General features: G+C 36.3%; 1 protein-coding gene across 1 annotated transcript in view; it reads left to right on the top strand.

Annotated features, from left to right (window-relative positions):
* LOC109100366 (mRNA-capping enzyme) overlaps positions 1–16,003 on the top strand; it is a 100,378-nt gene that overhangs the window by 55,856 nt on the left and 28,519 nt on the right. Inside the window, exon 12 of the mRNA XM_042747406.1 lies at positions 4,927–4,995. Within this exon, the coding sequence (XP_042603340.1) occupies positions 4,927–4,995 (69 nt within the window). The remainder of the gene's footprint in view (positions 1–4,926; positions 4,996–16,003) is intronic.

Here is a 16,003-nt window from a genome sequence, read left to right as displayed (position 1 = left end):
GCGGGGATAGCAGAGCTCATTATCATTTAAAGGGACACGCACTGAAACAGCTTGCTGTGAACAGAGCTGTCTTTGACAGGGTAAAAAGGGTGTTTTTTACACTACCATTGAGAAATTTTAACCAAAGCATGTTATAGACTTTTCATGAAGACCCTAAAGAATGATACAGTATCAGCTTGTGAAAAATGGGCATCTGATGACCCCTTTAAATTATAAAACAGAATTCAGAAAAAATTAATAGAAAACTGTTTGTGGAGGGGATAGAAAGATAGACAGACACATGAATGCATACAGCATCATTTCTTATGGTTTAATTAGACATTGCTGTTCAGACCTGTAAGTTGCAGATACTGAATGAACCCCCACAACAAGACCTTTTTCCTGCTCTCATACAAAGACCCTTACAGTTCAGTATCAGGAGCATCAGCCAAATAGCTGTGTTCTTCTGCTCCATGTCTGTGAACGAAAAGTGGGATCATTTTATGTGAAATTAACATGCTCGATGATTTCTGAGAAATTTCCAGCAAGAAGAGGTTAACCCCATGTCCTCAGTAGCCGCTTCATAACCACATTTGATTCTCTGTTCATTGTTCACCATTAATAAGTCTGTTTTCCTCTAGTCTGGTTCCTCTGTGCCCTGAACCTCCAAGCTTGTGTGTGTGTGTGTGTGTGTGTGTGTGTGTGTGTGTGTGTGTGTGTGTGTGTGTGTGTGTGTGTGTGTGAGAGAGTGTGTGTGTGTGTGTGTGTGTGTGCGTGCGCGTGTCTCAGCTTTGTCTTGTTCAGGGTCTGATCTGAGCAAGAAGTCTTTGAGAATGAAGTCATAATGACAGGCTGTTGAGAGCTGAGAGGGTGTCATTGTTGAGGTCCATAGCCATCTGATGTGCAGACAAGAAGTGGAAAATAGAGGAGTGGAGAAAGATTCCCATCAGTAATCGGTAGAGAATGACATCTCAACTGCAGACTACAGTCAGGATCAAAGAACTATTGTCTAGGAGTTCATTCGGTCTCTCACGATTGAATCCTGCCTCCACCAGCTATCATGTGCGGCCGTGTCACTTCTTGTCTTCATCCCTCTTGAAAACCTTCAGCGGCCTCCTCTCAAAACATAAACTGGCCAGTAATATGCAGGACACGTTTCATTTACGCCGATATCTAGGTCATAAATGGCAGCTTGTGAATGATAATGCGCTGTGGTCAGTGTGAAATAAAGATATGATGAACATATGAAATGCACACTGTTTTAAAAGCTTGAGAGGCAAATTTAAACAGAGTTCAGATGAAAATAGCTGTAGATTTAGAGAAAACAAATTGAAAAAAATGAATGAATAATGAAAAAGGTACTAATGAAATAAAACAAAATACACAAAAGAGAAAGAACAAAAAGGAGTGAAAGAAAACAAATAACCAAAAGAAGGAATTGCGTGATTGAAAGTTTAAAATAAAACCAAAACATGATTAAAAAAAGTTAATTTAAGAGTGGAATTTGAACAGAAATGCAAAATGTTGTGAATTTATTTGTGCATTATATGTGTGGTATTTATCATATATTCATTTCATATATGGGTGTCTGATGAATACAAATGTGTGCCTTTTTGTGGTTTTGACATTTTTCTTTGTTGCATTAAAGCCCAGGCAGCACGAACAATGTTTTTCATTAAAATGCCATTTATTACAACAAAACTCATCTGTGAATTAGACGGAAATATCCAGTCACTAATTGAGTTATAATTGCATGCATCATGTCACCACAAACTGGCCTGTCAATCATCCTGTCAGCATTAACATTCTGATACTTCTCAATTCATCCTTCTTACATTATTATTATTCAGATAATATACTGTTCTTCCTTCCTTTCTTCTGACATTATCCACATTAGAATGAAGTAGTTTTATTCTTAACATATGACACATAAAAACAATTCAAAGCGGATGAAGCACCATCGCTCTCATACCCCTGTCTGCTTCATCTCTGACTAGACTAGAGCATCCGGGTGTCTCGAGTCCCTGTTTCCAGAGGATGGTTAGTATGCAAATTGTGATGCAGGGTGTGTTTGTTTTGAATGCAGCTCATGAAGATAGCACAATAGAAAGATTTCAGAAATGAGAAAGAACAGAAAATGCAAATAAATGAGCAAGACATAATAATAAAAGATTGCAAATGACTGAAAGAAAGACTTGAGATGAAATGAGAGAAAGAATGCAAGAATGAGAGCAAAAATCGAAATGCTTTAAGGAAAGAACTAATGAAGGAGAATGCCAACCCTTGAAAAGGGTTCAAGAGTGAATGAAAAAAGGAACCAATGAAAACCAAAACAAAATGACACAATGAAAGAATGACGGAAAAAAAGAAAGAAGAAAAATTGGAAAAGAAAAAGATTTTAGAGGAAGAGAATGGACGAGCAAAAAATGAATACAGGAAGTACAAATTAATGAAAGAGATGACACAATAAAAAGAACAATTTAAAATAAAGAGTGAGTGAGCAAACAAAAAAGAATGAAAGAGATAAGAAACGAAATGAAATGAAAGAGAACAAAAGGACGACGGCGGTGGTTTCGACAAGAACAACCTGTTCCTCAACGTTTCAGACTCTTCCCACAGGTTTGCACCGCAAGCGTTTCATCTCAAACGAGACTTTGAAAGAGTTTAACGGGAGTTAATGATCTCATTAAGCCGTAATGTCCTCATTAAATGGGGTTGGATATGAAAACGAGCCTTTAACTAGCCACTTCTCTGTGAATCCTGCAGGTCGAGGCTCGTATGGAGAGGGCTGCCGCTCCTCAGAGCTTTGAGCGTGAGCTGTATTAGGCATGAAAAATGCTGTTTGCATTAAGTCTGCATGATTGACTGGATTTTTGGTATTTTATCCACGGCTCTTTCAGCAGCAGCACAGACCTGTTTCTGAGAGATTTAATGGAAAGGAAATCTTTGTTAAGACTGCCGCTGTAGCCCTGTGTGCTGCGCTAATATATAACACAGTCCCTGTGGATCGTGGGGAAGGTCGAAGAGTGCCACGTTCAGCTGAGGACAGATTATCACTAATGAAAGAAGTCAAGAGTCTTTCTGTTGTTCTGTTTTGTCAGTTGTGTTCAGGTTATGTAGGGTGTCTTGTAGTGGTGTTTGGAACATTGATGGCAGAGATCCGTCTAAACGCAAACAGGCTCAAGGTCTTGAAACATTTATTAGAAAGGAATAAATTAATTGCTCCATCGCCTCTTGCTCGAACTCTGTTGTTTGAGATATGCATTTTTGATTTCTGTACGCTTCACTATAATAATGTGTTGTTTACACATGACATTGGTCGCTATTTCTCAAGGATGTTCCGCAAAGTCAAAGTGAAATCATAACTGACCTTGTTTTTCTAGAGTTATTGTTGATTCATGGTTGGTTTTAAGTCCGTAAACTGATATTTCCTACACACACTACAGCGAAAGATAGAAATAACCGACTTAGAGGCTGATCACATATCGCGCCTAAAATTGCTTGCAGTACTGTAGCTCTGCTACTAAATTGATTTAAAAATGGCTATCCATATACAGCTATGATCAGCTGTTCCTTTATCTTTGCTTTCAATGTTATTACAGGAAAGGATGAAGCTGATTGGTTGGTTCTTGTCACATGACCTGTGGTGCACTTGCGGCATTCTGAAAATTTGCAATGTTTTTATCTCGATGCGGCGTGTCGCTTCCATTATGAGCGCGCCTGCTGTGCGTCTTCATTTGAAATAACGAACTTGAGCGTGCAAAAGACGCGATATGTGAACGGCCCCTTAAACCCATTTTTAGCTGGTGAAAATACCAGTGTTCTAATAGTTTTTGCCACCACTGTAACTTACTACCAGTAAGCAAATTAGGAGCTTGAGGCAAAACTCTTAGTTAATAGTAAATATGTGTTCCCAAATCTAAAGTGTTACTCATTTTTCTCATTGAGTATCCAATACCTCTAGGAAATACATCATATTATGGAAGCAAAATGGGTTGCAAGTGACATTTTGTGTAAACTTAAATTATTCATGAGCATTTAAAGGGCCATTTCACAAAAAAAAAAAAAAAAAATTGTCATCAAGTAGTCAACTTTATGTTGTTCCAAACACATATGACTTTGGCTCATCTTCAAAACAAAAAAGAACATATTTTTGACGAAACCTTAGAACTTTCTATCCATTCACCCAAAACTTTGACTTTTCAAAAGTTTATTAAGAGATCATAAACAGCCATTTAAACATGGAGCCATATAAACATGGATCAATGCACATACATACAGCAAATAAAAAATGAAGTTCAAACGTAATTGATTGATATCCAAGATCAGACCTGATTGGTTCTTGCGGAAGCTCAAAGTGCTTGTGTGACACGCAAGAACAAACCTTATTGTTGTCACACATTAATTTAACCGGTGAGTTAAACTTTTAGCTGTCAAACTTTTGGTGTAATGAACTGATCTCGCTCCGGATTCATTAAAATATCTTCATCTGTATTTCTAAGATGAACAGTAGTCTCATGAGTTATACAAGACATTTTTGGGTGGACTATCCCTTTAAGGCACTAAGGCTTACATTACATTATATTTTCACAAATCCCACTTTAATATTTGTTGTACTAGGGATTTTTTTGTGTTATATTTTTTTAAGTCACTATTTATTATATTAAACACCTGTGGCAGCATTCGAAATGGTATCTTGTTCACTTTAATATGCAAGCAGTGAGCCGTTCATATGTTGGTTTCCTCAAAGACTAATTGGTGTTGTTCTTTCTTAATTTTCAAACATAGGCAGATGGAGAGAGAAATCTGCTTTGGAAACTTTGTTTGAAAGGCATTGTTCTTTCAAAGTTTAACAAGGGCAAGTCTAGCCCATTCCTGGAGAGTGTCTCTTGTTCTTTGTGCTATATACACATGATATGTTCTCAGTGTCTTTTGCTTTGTTCACAGCTCCTGGAGGGCAGTTTCACCTCACAGGTCAGCCATGAAGTTGATGGTCTTATCTTCCAGCCTATAGGGGTAAGTCTGACACAAACTGCTAGAAGAGAAATACACTCTGACTGCAAATGCAAGGTCTGGGGAAATTGAGGCTGGATGTAAAGTTGCCACAAAATAATGACCTGCAGTGAGCTGAAGAGTAAATAAGAGGGTTTGTTTTAGGGTTCTTTTCAGCTCTTCCTCAAAATAAGCATGGTCAGAAGAGTAAATAAGAGGGTTTGTTTTAGGTTCTTTCAGGCTTCCTCATAAGCATTTCAGTTAATGGCAGTAATAATCCACGGTTAATGTGGTATTATTGGGTTATTATGAGCCTCAAATCTAGACAAAATTCTCATCCAGTAGCACACTTTTTGTTTTTCTTATGAAGTCAACATGAATTATGCACAAATATCGTATACATACATCATGTGTAACTGCTAAGCTACAAAATGTTTTCACAATTCGTAATAAGGCCTAAAGCTGAAAAAAATAAGTATTTACTAAATCTGTTTTATTTTTGTATTTTATTATTTTATTTTTTTTTTGTGTTATAGCATTTTGTGTTTTTATTTGTGTTACAGAAATTTCTAAGGTCACTAAATTATCAACATGATCAAAAATGTCTAGTATCAAATATGTTCATCAGGCTTTTGAGCAAGGTTCATTTATCGAGCTCTCAATCATCGTGTTGCATTGCATTATATGTTTGCCCCATAATAAAAACTACAGCTTTGATCATCAAACTAAGCATTTAAAATATCATCTTACTAAGATATAATATTGTGAGATATAGAGCGAGAACTGATATTTATTTGTTTTATGTAAGTAGTCTGTTATACTGTTGTAAACATTTTTACATTACATATTTACATCATAGAAATATCAATAACTGCACCAAATTTCATATTTCTCCCATAAATAAAAATGATAGTAAGTCCTGTATACACGTTTGGGCATTCAGATCTGAATAAGCAGTGATTTGCATTTTCATTTTCATTTAAAAAAAATATATATTCATTAAATATATAATATAAGTGATTTGCATTTTCATTTTCATTTAAAAAAAATATATATTCATTAAATATATAACCTGCAAAAACAAATAAACAAAAAAAACTTCTTTAGTAATTTTGTCTTCTTTTCTGATAAAAATAACTTAAACAACTTTAAATCAAGATATAACAAATAATGTGAGTTAATGCTTAAAACAAGTGCAGATATCTGCCATTGAGAGTTTATAGCTTTTTTGTGATTTGAATTTGGGATTTTTTTTTTGAGTGAATAGATCTTTTCTTAGCTAATAACTCTTTAGTACTACTAAGACTGTATAATTTTGCTTCTTGAGTAGTACCTTGATTTAAGAATCTTCAGACATTTGCACTGGAAAATACAAGACTTAAAAAAACATACATTTAGAGACCATATTGATTTTCTTTACTTGGTCTTAGAAAAGGTTTACCTTCATAAAACCTGCAGAACCCCAGATAAAATGGGCTGTGCATCTACTAAAAATTCAATTCACATAGCCAACCCCCCCCCAACATTTGTTTTCTCTAAAAGCTCAGAATGCACCACGCCTGCGGCTGTATGTGTGTGGTAAATATGTGGCATATATGGTCCCAGGAGGATAAACACACGAGAGGTTCCCCGCAGGTGTGCCGGATTGAAAACACAAGCTAGGCGTCAATGTGCCATTGACTGATTAGAAACAAAACTGAAGAGAGAGGCGCTTAAAATTGCACCATAAAGGCTGCACAAATCATAAAAATACCCATCAGGTTACTTGGCAAAAAAAAAAAACACATTTCCATTTTTCCCAATATTGTTCAATCTTTCTGCAAATGTAAGGTAAATGTCACACGCACCATGTTCCTGCATGACAACCAATCAGTCACATCAGTATGTTTAAAAATGTATTAAATTATGTGTCCTCAGTAGCCCTCTATTTAAACGGCATGATGTATTTTCTCTGCTGACATAGCTGCTCATAGTTGCTCTGATATTGACTTTGAGACATTTTCAGTACAGTGACACAGAACCTCTGAGCTTCGTGCATTGCACACAGATCTCCAGAATGTTGTGATAATGTAACGCTGCTGGTGCATGTTAACCAGGTATATTTAATAATTCCAGTCTTGTTTTCAGTTTGGGCATCTGAGCATCCCTCACATGTGCTGCTATCCTCGTTTCCACATGTCCTCCGGTCTCTCATTTTGAAAGAGGATTCCTGCGACCCTGAAACCAGTGTAATGTATGACAAATGAAATCTGCACCGAGATAGTCATTACAGATTACCTGTTCCAAAGAGAATGAATGGAGCAGTTTTGAGAGGAAAATTTGTGTGAAAAAGAGCGTTGTTCTTATACACACTTAACAAGAGTGCTTTGTGGGATATCTTTATATAATAATAATATATATATATATATATATATATATATATATATATATATATATATATATATATATATTTAAATATATATATATATATATATTTTTTTTGTGTATGTATGTATGTATGTATGTATGTATGTATGTATGTATGAAGAGTATGGTTCCAAAACACTATAAATCCATTTTGATTAATTTGAGTAAAAATATTTTTTCTTTACCAAGACAGTGGCAAGATGAAAACCACTATTTTCTGTTTCAAACTTTCACATAACATCTTTAGGTTATAATGACATAAAAAATTCAAATACAGTTTTTGATTTTCAAGTGAAGTGATGTGACATACAGCCAAGTATGGTGACCCATACTCAGAATTTGTGCTCTGCGTTTAACCCATCCAAAGTGCACACACACACCGTGAACACACACCTGGAGCAGTTAGCAGCCATTTATCATGCGGCACCCAGGGAGAAGTTTGGGTTTCGGTGCCTTGCTCAAGGGCACCTCAGTCATGGTATTGCTGGCCCGAGATTCGAACCCACAACCTTAGGGTTAGGAGTCAAACTCTCTAACCATCAGGCCATGACTTCTAAAAGATTTATTATAAAGTTTTATTATTTTACCCCTAAAATGCAATAAATCCACTGAATCAATATAAAAGTTATTTTTCATATTGAAACTGTTGAAAATACACAACATAGTAAGTTGATCCACATATGACAGCCTCTGATCTTGGTCAATACTAATCTTATATACAGGAACTGGACTAAAAATACCCTTATCAGTCATCGCTCCCAAAATGAATTCAACGGGTCATCTTGTTTGCTATAAGTTAATTACAACAATAAAAGAAAATTTCATCATGAACAAGAACATGAACAATATCACATTAGACCACAGAAATTCCAAAATGACATTTCCCTTACATTCAACTTCCAAAAGTGCATTCATCTTTTGCCATGTTACATTCATTTAGTTGACTAGTGCTATGTGCTGTATTAACAAAAACATAAATGGCATTAATAAAAACACTAACACTGACAAGCTACGCAATATCGCGTTCATTATCGAATGCGATTCATCTAATGAACGCAATATTGCATAGCTGTCAGTGATCTGCGGCTCTGTGTATTAAATGCTGCTCCATTTGAAAGCACGTGATGGAGATTTACTGACGAGATGCGCATGACAATCACATGCGATTTATCGTGTAGCCCTTGTTTGTTGATCACAAAGTACAAAGTAGATGAGGAAAACTAGGATGCCGGGTGTATTTAAAGCGCCACTATTACTGTCTAGAGTGCGTGGAATGGCTGATTTTGGCGGAAACTCAAATTTTTTTTAAATGCAGTTTATCGCGTTTTGGAGCCAAGCTCTTCATATATTAGTGCTGGGCAATGATTCAATTATTTTTAATCGCGATTAATCGCGTGATTTTCTGCAGTTAATCGTGTTGTTATATACAAAATTCAATAATGAATTCAAAAGTAGTGTATTGTACATTTTTTTTTTTTCATTTAAAAGTACTGCTATATGAACAAAAATACACTTTAAACAAATAAGGTGCTTTTTTACAGCAGTATTCCTTTTACATAGTAGCAGTTAAAATATTTATTGTAAATCTCAACTTATAACATTAATGTCATCAAATTAAATAAAAAACCAAAGCTATTTGCTACTGGAAGGGCATTAATGTTTTCATAGAAAATATTTTATAGTTTGTTATAGAGTATAGGAAATTATGATCCGCACTGAACCACGAGAACAGTCTTTTTGCGTTTTATCATACATTCAATACTGATGGGAAAAGACACAAACGTTTCGGCACAAAGCCTTTCTTCAGTGTGCAAAGCAATTCAATCCCTCCACCCACTTTTCCCACCCAACGCAACGGCACGGCACGGAACAACACAGGATGCGGGAGAATAAGGGACTCACACTAGTCAATTTTAACCATGCCTGAGCGCGTTTGACCCCCAAAGCCTGGTTCGTTTGACTAGTGTGATCGCTCCGTGCTGCACTCAGGCGCGGTTCGTTTAGCCCCCTGTGCCCCTCCTGTGACCCACAGTTTGTCTGTATGTGTATCCAGAGCCAGTGAGCAACAGACTTTCAAAATAATAAAAAACTGCATTAACGCGCAATAAAATAATTGTCAGTGTTAATCAATTAATGCCACAATCAATTCTTGCCACATTCAATCAATCAATAAATCAATAAATAAGACTGTACGCAACACTGCGTTAATTAACACTCCTTTAATATGTATTTAACGATGGTAAGATGAAAAAGAAAATGCCATCGAAACTTTTTGGAAGTCTCAGAAATATACCCACATTATCTAAACCCATAGTTTTTTTTTTGGTGTTTTTATGTGTTTTTTTTGTGTGGTGGTGTATTGTCGCGACTGTTCTCTCCTCTTTGTGTCCGTCTTCAGTGCATCTGTCTTGAATATAATATATCATGATGATCACTACGTTTGTGTTACCAAATTGCATCCTGTCAGGAATAATCTGCCTGCAATGTTTTTAACCTGGTCGTTTTTGATTACTGTCAGTTATGCTTGTGTTGCCAGATATTGGAAAAAAATTCTAAAAATAAATAAACCTCAATGAATCGAAATCTGGATTTACGGAAATAATATAAAAATATCGCTGTCCCTAACTTGCAACCTCCCACTTTATAAAAAAAAAAAACATACCGTAGACACTTATAATATGTGTATCTGACAACATGACTGAGTCTGAGCCATGTGAAGTGGGCCATTAAGAGTATTAGGATCTACAGACACAGTTGTACTTAATGTACAGATACAGAGAAAAAATAACATTAATTACACTACAGTGCAATAGTCTTAGACCACTAGTATTTTTGCTAACAAAAAAAGGATTTTAAGTTATTTCTATCTTTTGCTGTAGTGTGTCATTTTGAGACATTGTTCTTCACAGTTCTTCTGGATTGAGTCTGTCTCAGTTTTTGCTGTTTCTTCATGTCATTCAGACAGACTGGATGATGATCAGATCAGATCTCTGTGTGGAGCACTGCCTGTTGTCTGACAAAAATCTCACTGGATTATTAAAATTAATGGCAAAAGGAATGTTTGGAAAGGTAAACTGATATTTCCTTCTGACACTGCAGTAAAAGATAGAATAAATTACTTTTTTTGTTGGTGGAAATACTAAGACTTTTGCACAGTAGTGTAGATTCCAGGGATGCCAATTTTATCTTGATTTTACAACATTCTTACTATGTCTAGCCACAGAGGAAGGCTTTTGAGCGTTTATGTTTCTGTGTTGTGCAATGAGAAACATTTTTTAAATTTTAAGATGTTAAAATCCACCATCTGTGTGTATTATTAGAAGGTTCATTTTCAGAATAATAATTCTGTATGAGTAATGAAGAATCATGCAGCTTATTAATCTAAATGTGTCAATAAGACTTAGTAAAGCATGATTAAATGTGTCAAGGCAGTTTAGATAGAGTAAGACATCAATAGCACAAAGGCTATTTTATGCTCTACAAAAGGTTTGGTGGCAATTATACAGAGGACAGAGCCCTGCCTCTGGAAATGTTGAATGACTTTGACACCATGTTGTTGATCAGCCCGGCAGCTATATAGGATTTTTATAGAACAAGCCATTCCACCGCATCCAAATCTCTGCAGCATTTCAAAAAGATAGGCCCATTCAACCCTTTCTAAAGCCCTTGTGTGCATCCGCTGATAGCAGAGCCGTGTCAGACATCCCTCTTTGATGCTGAACAATATCCAGTCCATCTGATCATTCGCTGTTAGGTAAAGTATTAGAGCAGCGAGTCTTCTGGCCTGAGTATGTAAACAGTTTTCTCTGTTCTGGGCTGTGAGACATAATGACAATGATAGTACCATTTTACCATTTCTACAGAGCTGTACACACCATTTATGGTAATGATCTTTCGGCGCTATATCCTCTAATATTTTTATCTAGAGCCAAACATGTTTCATTCAAGCCCTTTGCAGTCCATGCATGTTGCTTCTCTCTCGGTAAAGACGAGAGAAAAAAGTTCTTCAAGAGCTATGGATGACGCCATTATAACACAAATAGAATCACAGTGAGCCTCAAAATAGATTGATACTGTACTTTCAGAAATAAGAATGCAAATGAGAATTATAGCAAATAGAATTATATCTGTCTCATACATACAGTATGACTTTGTTCAAATAATTAATTTTTTTCACTTACATTTAGAATTATTAATAAGCATTTTAAAAAGCAATTTATAGTAATATTGTAATTAAGAAAATTATTTGTAGATGCAAGTAAAGACAGCTAAAGGCCCTAATATACTTCAAGTGAAACCGAAGAACGAATTGATGTGGCACCATTTTGAACAAAATCCGGCCAAAACTAAGTTCGTTTTGGGAGTTCGAAACAGCTTGCCAAAGCAAACTTTCCGGAAAAGTTTGTTCCGGCTGCAATACTACCATTGGTCCATGATGATTACGTCATAGGAGGTGTGTGCTTAGGCTCTGCCTTCTTTCCAGTGGAACTCTGCTCTGGGTTCATTTCATCTGTTGAGTCCTTGCAGGAGAGATGTCCATGGGTAAAAACATGAACGCAGTGGAGAGCCGCTTTATAGTAGAAAATTAAGTTGTGCTTTTGATGAAATGAGACGTTGACACTGTTTTTCATGTTCAATTCTGCTGCTTGCTTCGCAGGAATGCTAATTTGCAGAGCTCGTGCAAGCATACCCATGTTGCTATGAAGAGATGCTTTTTATATAACATATTTACACATTCACATTCATTTAAACGTCGCTTTCATCAGAGTGGGCGGCGTCGGGGTGTTCGATAACAGTATACCACTGCTCACGTATTTCGAACTTTGTTTTACCCCTAAACGAAGAGCTTCGTTTGGAGTATATGGGAGCCTTATAACTTTAAATTTAGTTAACTTTGTGCATTACCTCGAGGAAGCCCACCATGTTATGATGGAGCTGCTGAAGGACCTTCTCGTTTTTTGGGGGGGTGGGGGGTATTTGCTGTATTTGAGCAATTATACATTGGCTTTGAATGCTGTCAGGAGGAAGATGTTGCAGAAAAGCTGCAGTGGCTGACATAATGATGGCACAAATGGCTATTTCCATACATCACAAACCTCCATTTACCTGGGTGTGCAGCTGTGGCAGATTGTGAGGACCCACTCTAATGGCGAGCTGTGGGTGAAGTGTGCTGAAATGTTTTTGTCTAATTAGCACTATATTTATGTTTAAGCTTTTGATTGATCCAGTTACATCAAGCTTTCACACCTAAATTGACCGATGAGCATATTGGCAGCCAAATGGTAAAAATGTGTCATTGTGACTGTAAATAAACTTTAATGCAGCATAATTTTAATGCACATTTCAACTAATGTGAAACTCTAGATAATCTGAGTCTGTCAAGTGCAGAGTTCATGTCCCATTTCAAGCTTTTCCGTTTGGGATTTCTTGCACACTTTCAAAATGTGCATCAAACTTGTTCGATGGAAACCCAGCAGCACTTGGGTTTAAAACAAAACTTATACCTTTGTATCTACATTAAAAAAGGCCATCACAGTGAATGTACCTTTATTTTTTGTTGACACTTTCTGGTTTTGGCAATATAAGGGCTTCACAAAGAGGTAGGAGGAACACTGTTTCTTGCAGATCTCAAAAAGACGGCAGTTTAATTTGCCAGGCGCAAACAATCCTTCTGCTTTATCCCTTTGCTCGTAAAAAGTTTATTTTAGTTTCTGTAACTTTCATCAGCTCTATTTGCCGACAACTTGTTATATTGTTCTATAAAAAGTTTCTTATGGGCATCTGCTGCACAGCCATTTATTTGGTGAGGAATGTAATTTTTTTTTCTGTTCAGTTTTGCACTACAAAATTGCCATCATTTGTCAGGACCACTTGTAAACCTTGAATCCCCTCATTTCCTACAAAGAAAAGTTTCTGTTGTGTTAATCTTAATGTCTTTGTTACAGGTACAGTTTTACAGAAGAAGAACAGCTTATCTCATAGTAGATACGGCGAGTGACATAATTTCCAGCACTCTTCATGTGAATGTGTAGGAAAAAAGAAGCCAAATAACTCCATTGTCACAGTGATAAAAATGTTTTTTTGTTTTTTGTTTTCTTCTCAAAATAATGTAAAATACAGTTTCAAGGCTGGCAAATTTTCTCAGCTGGCCTCACGTTTATTTTGGACCTTGCAAAGTGGCATGTTTACAATGTGTCAAAACTAAATTGCTCCCATTATAATGAATTAAACTGTCTATTCTAAAACACACACACGGAGACAATAGAAAAATGACAGCTGTGTCTACAGAGAGTTTATAATAACCCCTCCATACACCAACCCATCACACATCTCTTTTTGCTGTTAATGACATTTTCAGGAAAATGCCAAGGAGTCATATTAAGGTTGTAGAAACGCACTGATGCACACACACACACACTCTCTCTCTCTCTCTCTCTCTCTCTCTCTCTCCACCCCCTGATAAACAAGCTAAACTAAGTCATTATTGATCCTTCTATCTTCGATGTGTGCCAGGTTACTTTAGCACCTGAGCTGCTCTTACACACAAATGCTTACGTGACAGCTCATCCAACAGCCATCAGGTGCTACAGTATCTGAAACACACGTGTACAGACTTACAGAGTGCAGATCACAACAGACATTTATTCAAAAAGGTTTGAATTCTTAAAGCAATTGTGTGGTATTGTATATTGAAGATAAGTGTAGATGAATTATGGATGAAATCTGGTGAAACCACTTTCCATTTAGACTAACACCAACTAGGCATGAATAATGTTGACTAAATGACAAATAACAATTTAAGCATCAGTTCCACCCTGGACAAATTCAAGTCCTGCCTTACGCTGTTTTGTCATTAAATATTCTCTTATTTGTCACATAAGGGAAGTAATGTAGTTTGCGAATGCCATCTCGTATTGACTTCTAATCATAGAGAGAACAATGAGAACAATGTCACAGGATGTTTTGTTGAATCTGCGTTTCACATGGGGTCAAGATTACACTGAGCTTATAAAATGAAAGCAAAAATACAACAATGTAGTCAGAAACTGAAAAGTTTTTCCCTTGCGTTTTTAAAAAGTTTCACAACATTTATGACAATATGACAACATTTTCAAAATGATTTCGCGTTTACACATATCTGCGAAAATGGCCAAAAACACTGTATTATGTATGCCAGGCCAGTAGTTGGCGCTGTCACCTTGTTAGTAAACAGTACCTGTTGGAAAGTGACGATTATATGTTGTATATGATGCGTCTCTGCTGTTGGTTGTAATATTCGTGAAGTAAAACCACATTTTACTTAAGAAGCTTTAGCAAACTCTTGAGCAGCGACAACAGTACCATGTACTCCGCCATTGTAAAGTATGTTTGTTCACACTTGTCTTTAAAATCGACACTTACTGCCCATGTCTACATACCTAACACCATACGCACGCGCATGATGTCACCATTTTCAAAGATTCCTGTATTGAGTGTTTACACGGAAACGATAACGGTGGCGTTTTCAAAAACTTGCACTTTGAAACCTGTTTTTAAAAATATGCGATTTCAGTCCCCAAAACTCCTTTGTCGTGTACACAAACAGTCAAAGCGTATAAAAAGTTTCCCGTTTTTGGATGAAAACGTTGTTGTGTAAACATCCCCTTAGTGTCATGATGAAAATTCATGAACATGTCCTCATCGTTTGTTTTATGAAAGCTGTATAATAGATAAAAAACTTAATTACGTGATCAGACAACCAGACCAGTTCTCCAGTGTGCATAAGGAAATTGCCCTGTGGTAATTGAATATCTTTGACAGAGATAGATATGCTTAATATCACCTTTTGCCTGAGGCATTTGATATCAGTCTGTATGGAGGTAAAGGCTCTGCTGGCTTTGTTCTGGCCTGTGACCTCTGATTTATTCACATGCTCTTGTTCTCTAAGTGTTTAATTAAGAATGAGGTCAGAAGAGTTGGTCAAGCGTATCTCTTAATCTTTATGAACAGATATTACTCTGTTATTACAAAATAGCGATATGCAGAACTGCACAGTCAAAGATCTATTAGTCAGTGGGTTGTCTGAATGACTAATGGAGTAGTTGGTGTTAAGGAAGCCTTGCAAAATGATGGCAGTTTAGGGCCGTTTCTACCGGACGCCAGTCCTACGTGTATAGACGTTCAACCGAATATGGATGCTAAGCATATCTGTTCAATAACGAAACTTATAGCAAGGTCATTGTGGGTCCTTAAATTCAGAGATCTTAAATTTGTGGCCGAAAAAAGGTTAGGCCTATGATTTAATTAAATATGAGTGCTGAATGTATCTCTAAAGGGAACAATTAAAAAAAAAATTATTTTGCAGTTTTGATAAAGCATTACTAGGGTAATATTTCTGCCATTCCATAAACACCACCTACCGGCAGAAAATTAATTTGCATTTTCAATCAGCCCGTCTGCTGGTTTTGTCAAGACCAATTGTTAATTTCAAATGTTAATATTATTTAATGGACATGAGCTGACATGAACAATTGTATTTATATTGAGTAATGTTAACAAAGGTGAATAAATACTGTAATGAATAAATTGTTTATTTTAGTTCATGCATTTACTATAAGTATTATAGTTATCACAGATGAACAACAGG

Source organism: Cyprinus carpio, chromosome B20 (assembly GCF_018340385.1).
Source record: "Cyprinus carpio isolate SPL01 chromosome B20, ASM1834038v1, whole genome shotgun sequence".
Classification (NCBI taxonomy): Eukaryota; Metazoa; Chordata; class Actinopteri; order Cypriniformes; family Cyprinidae; genus Cyprinus; species Cyprinus carpio.
The sequence above is the reverse complement of the archived record's forward strand: the minus strand, read 5'-3'. Positions and strand labels throughout refer to the sequence as shown.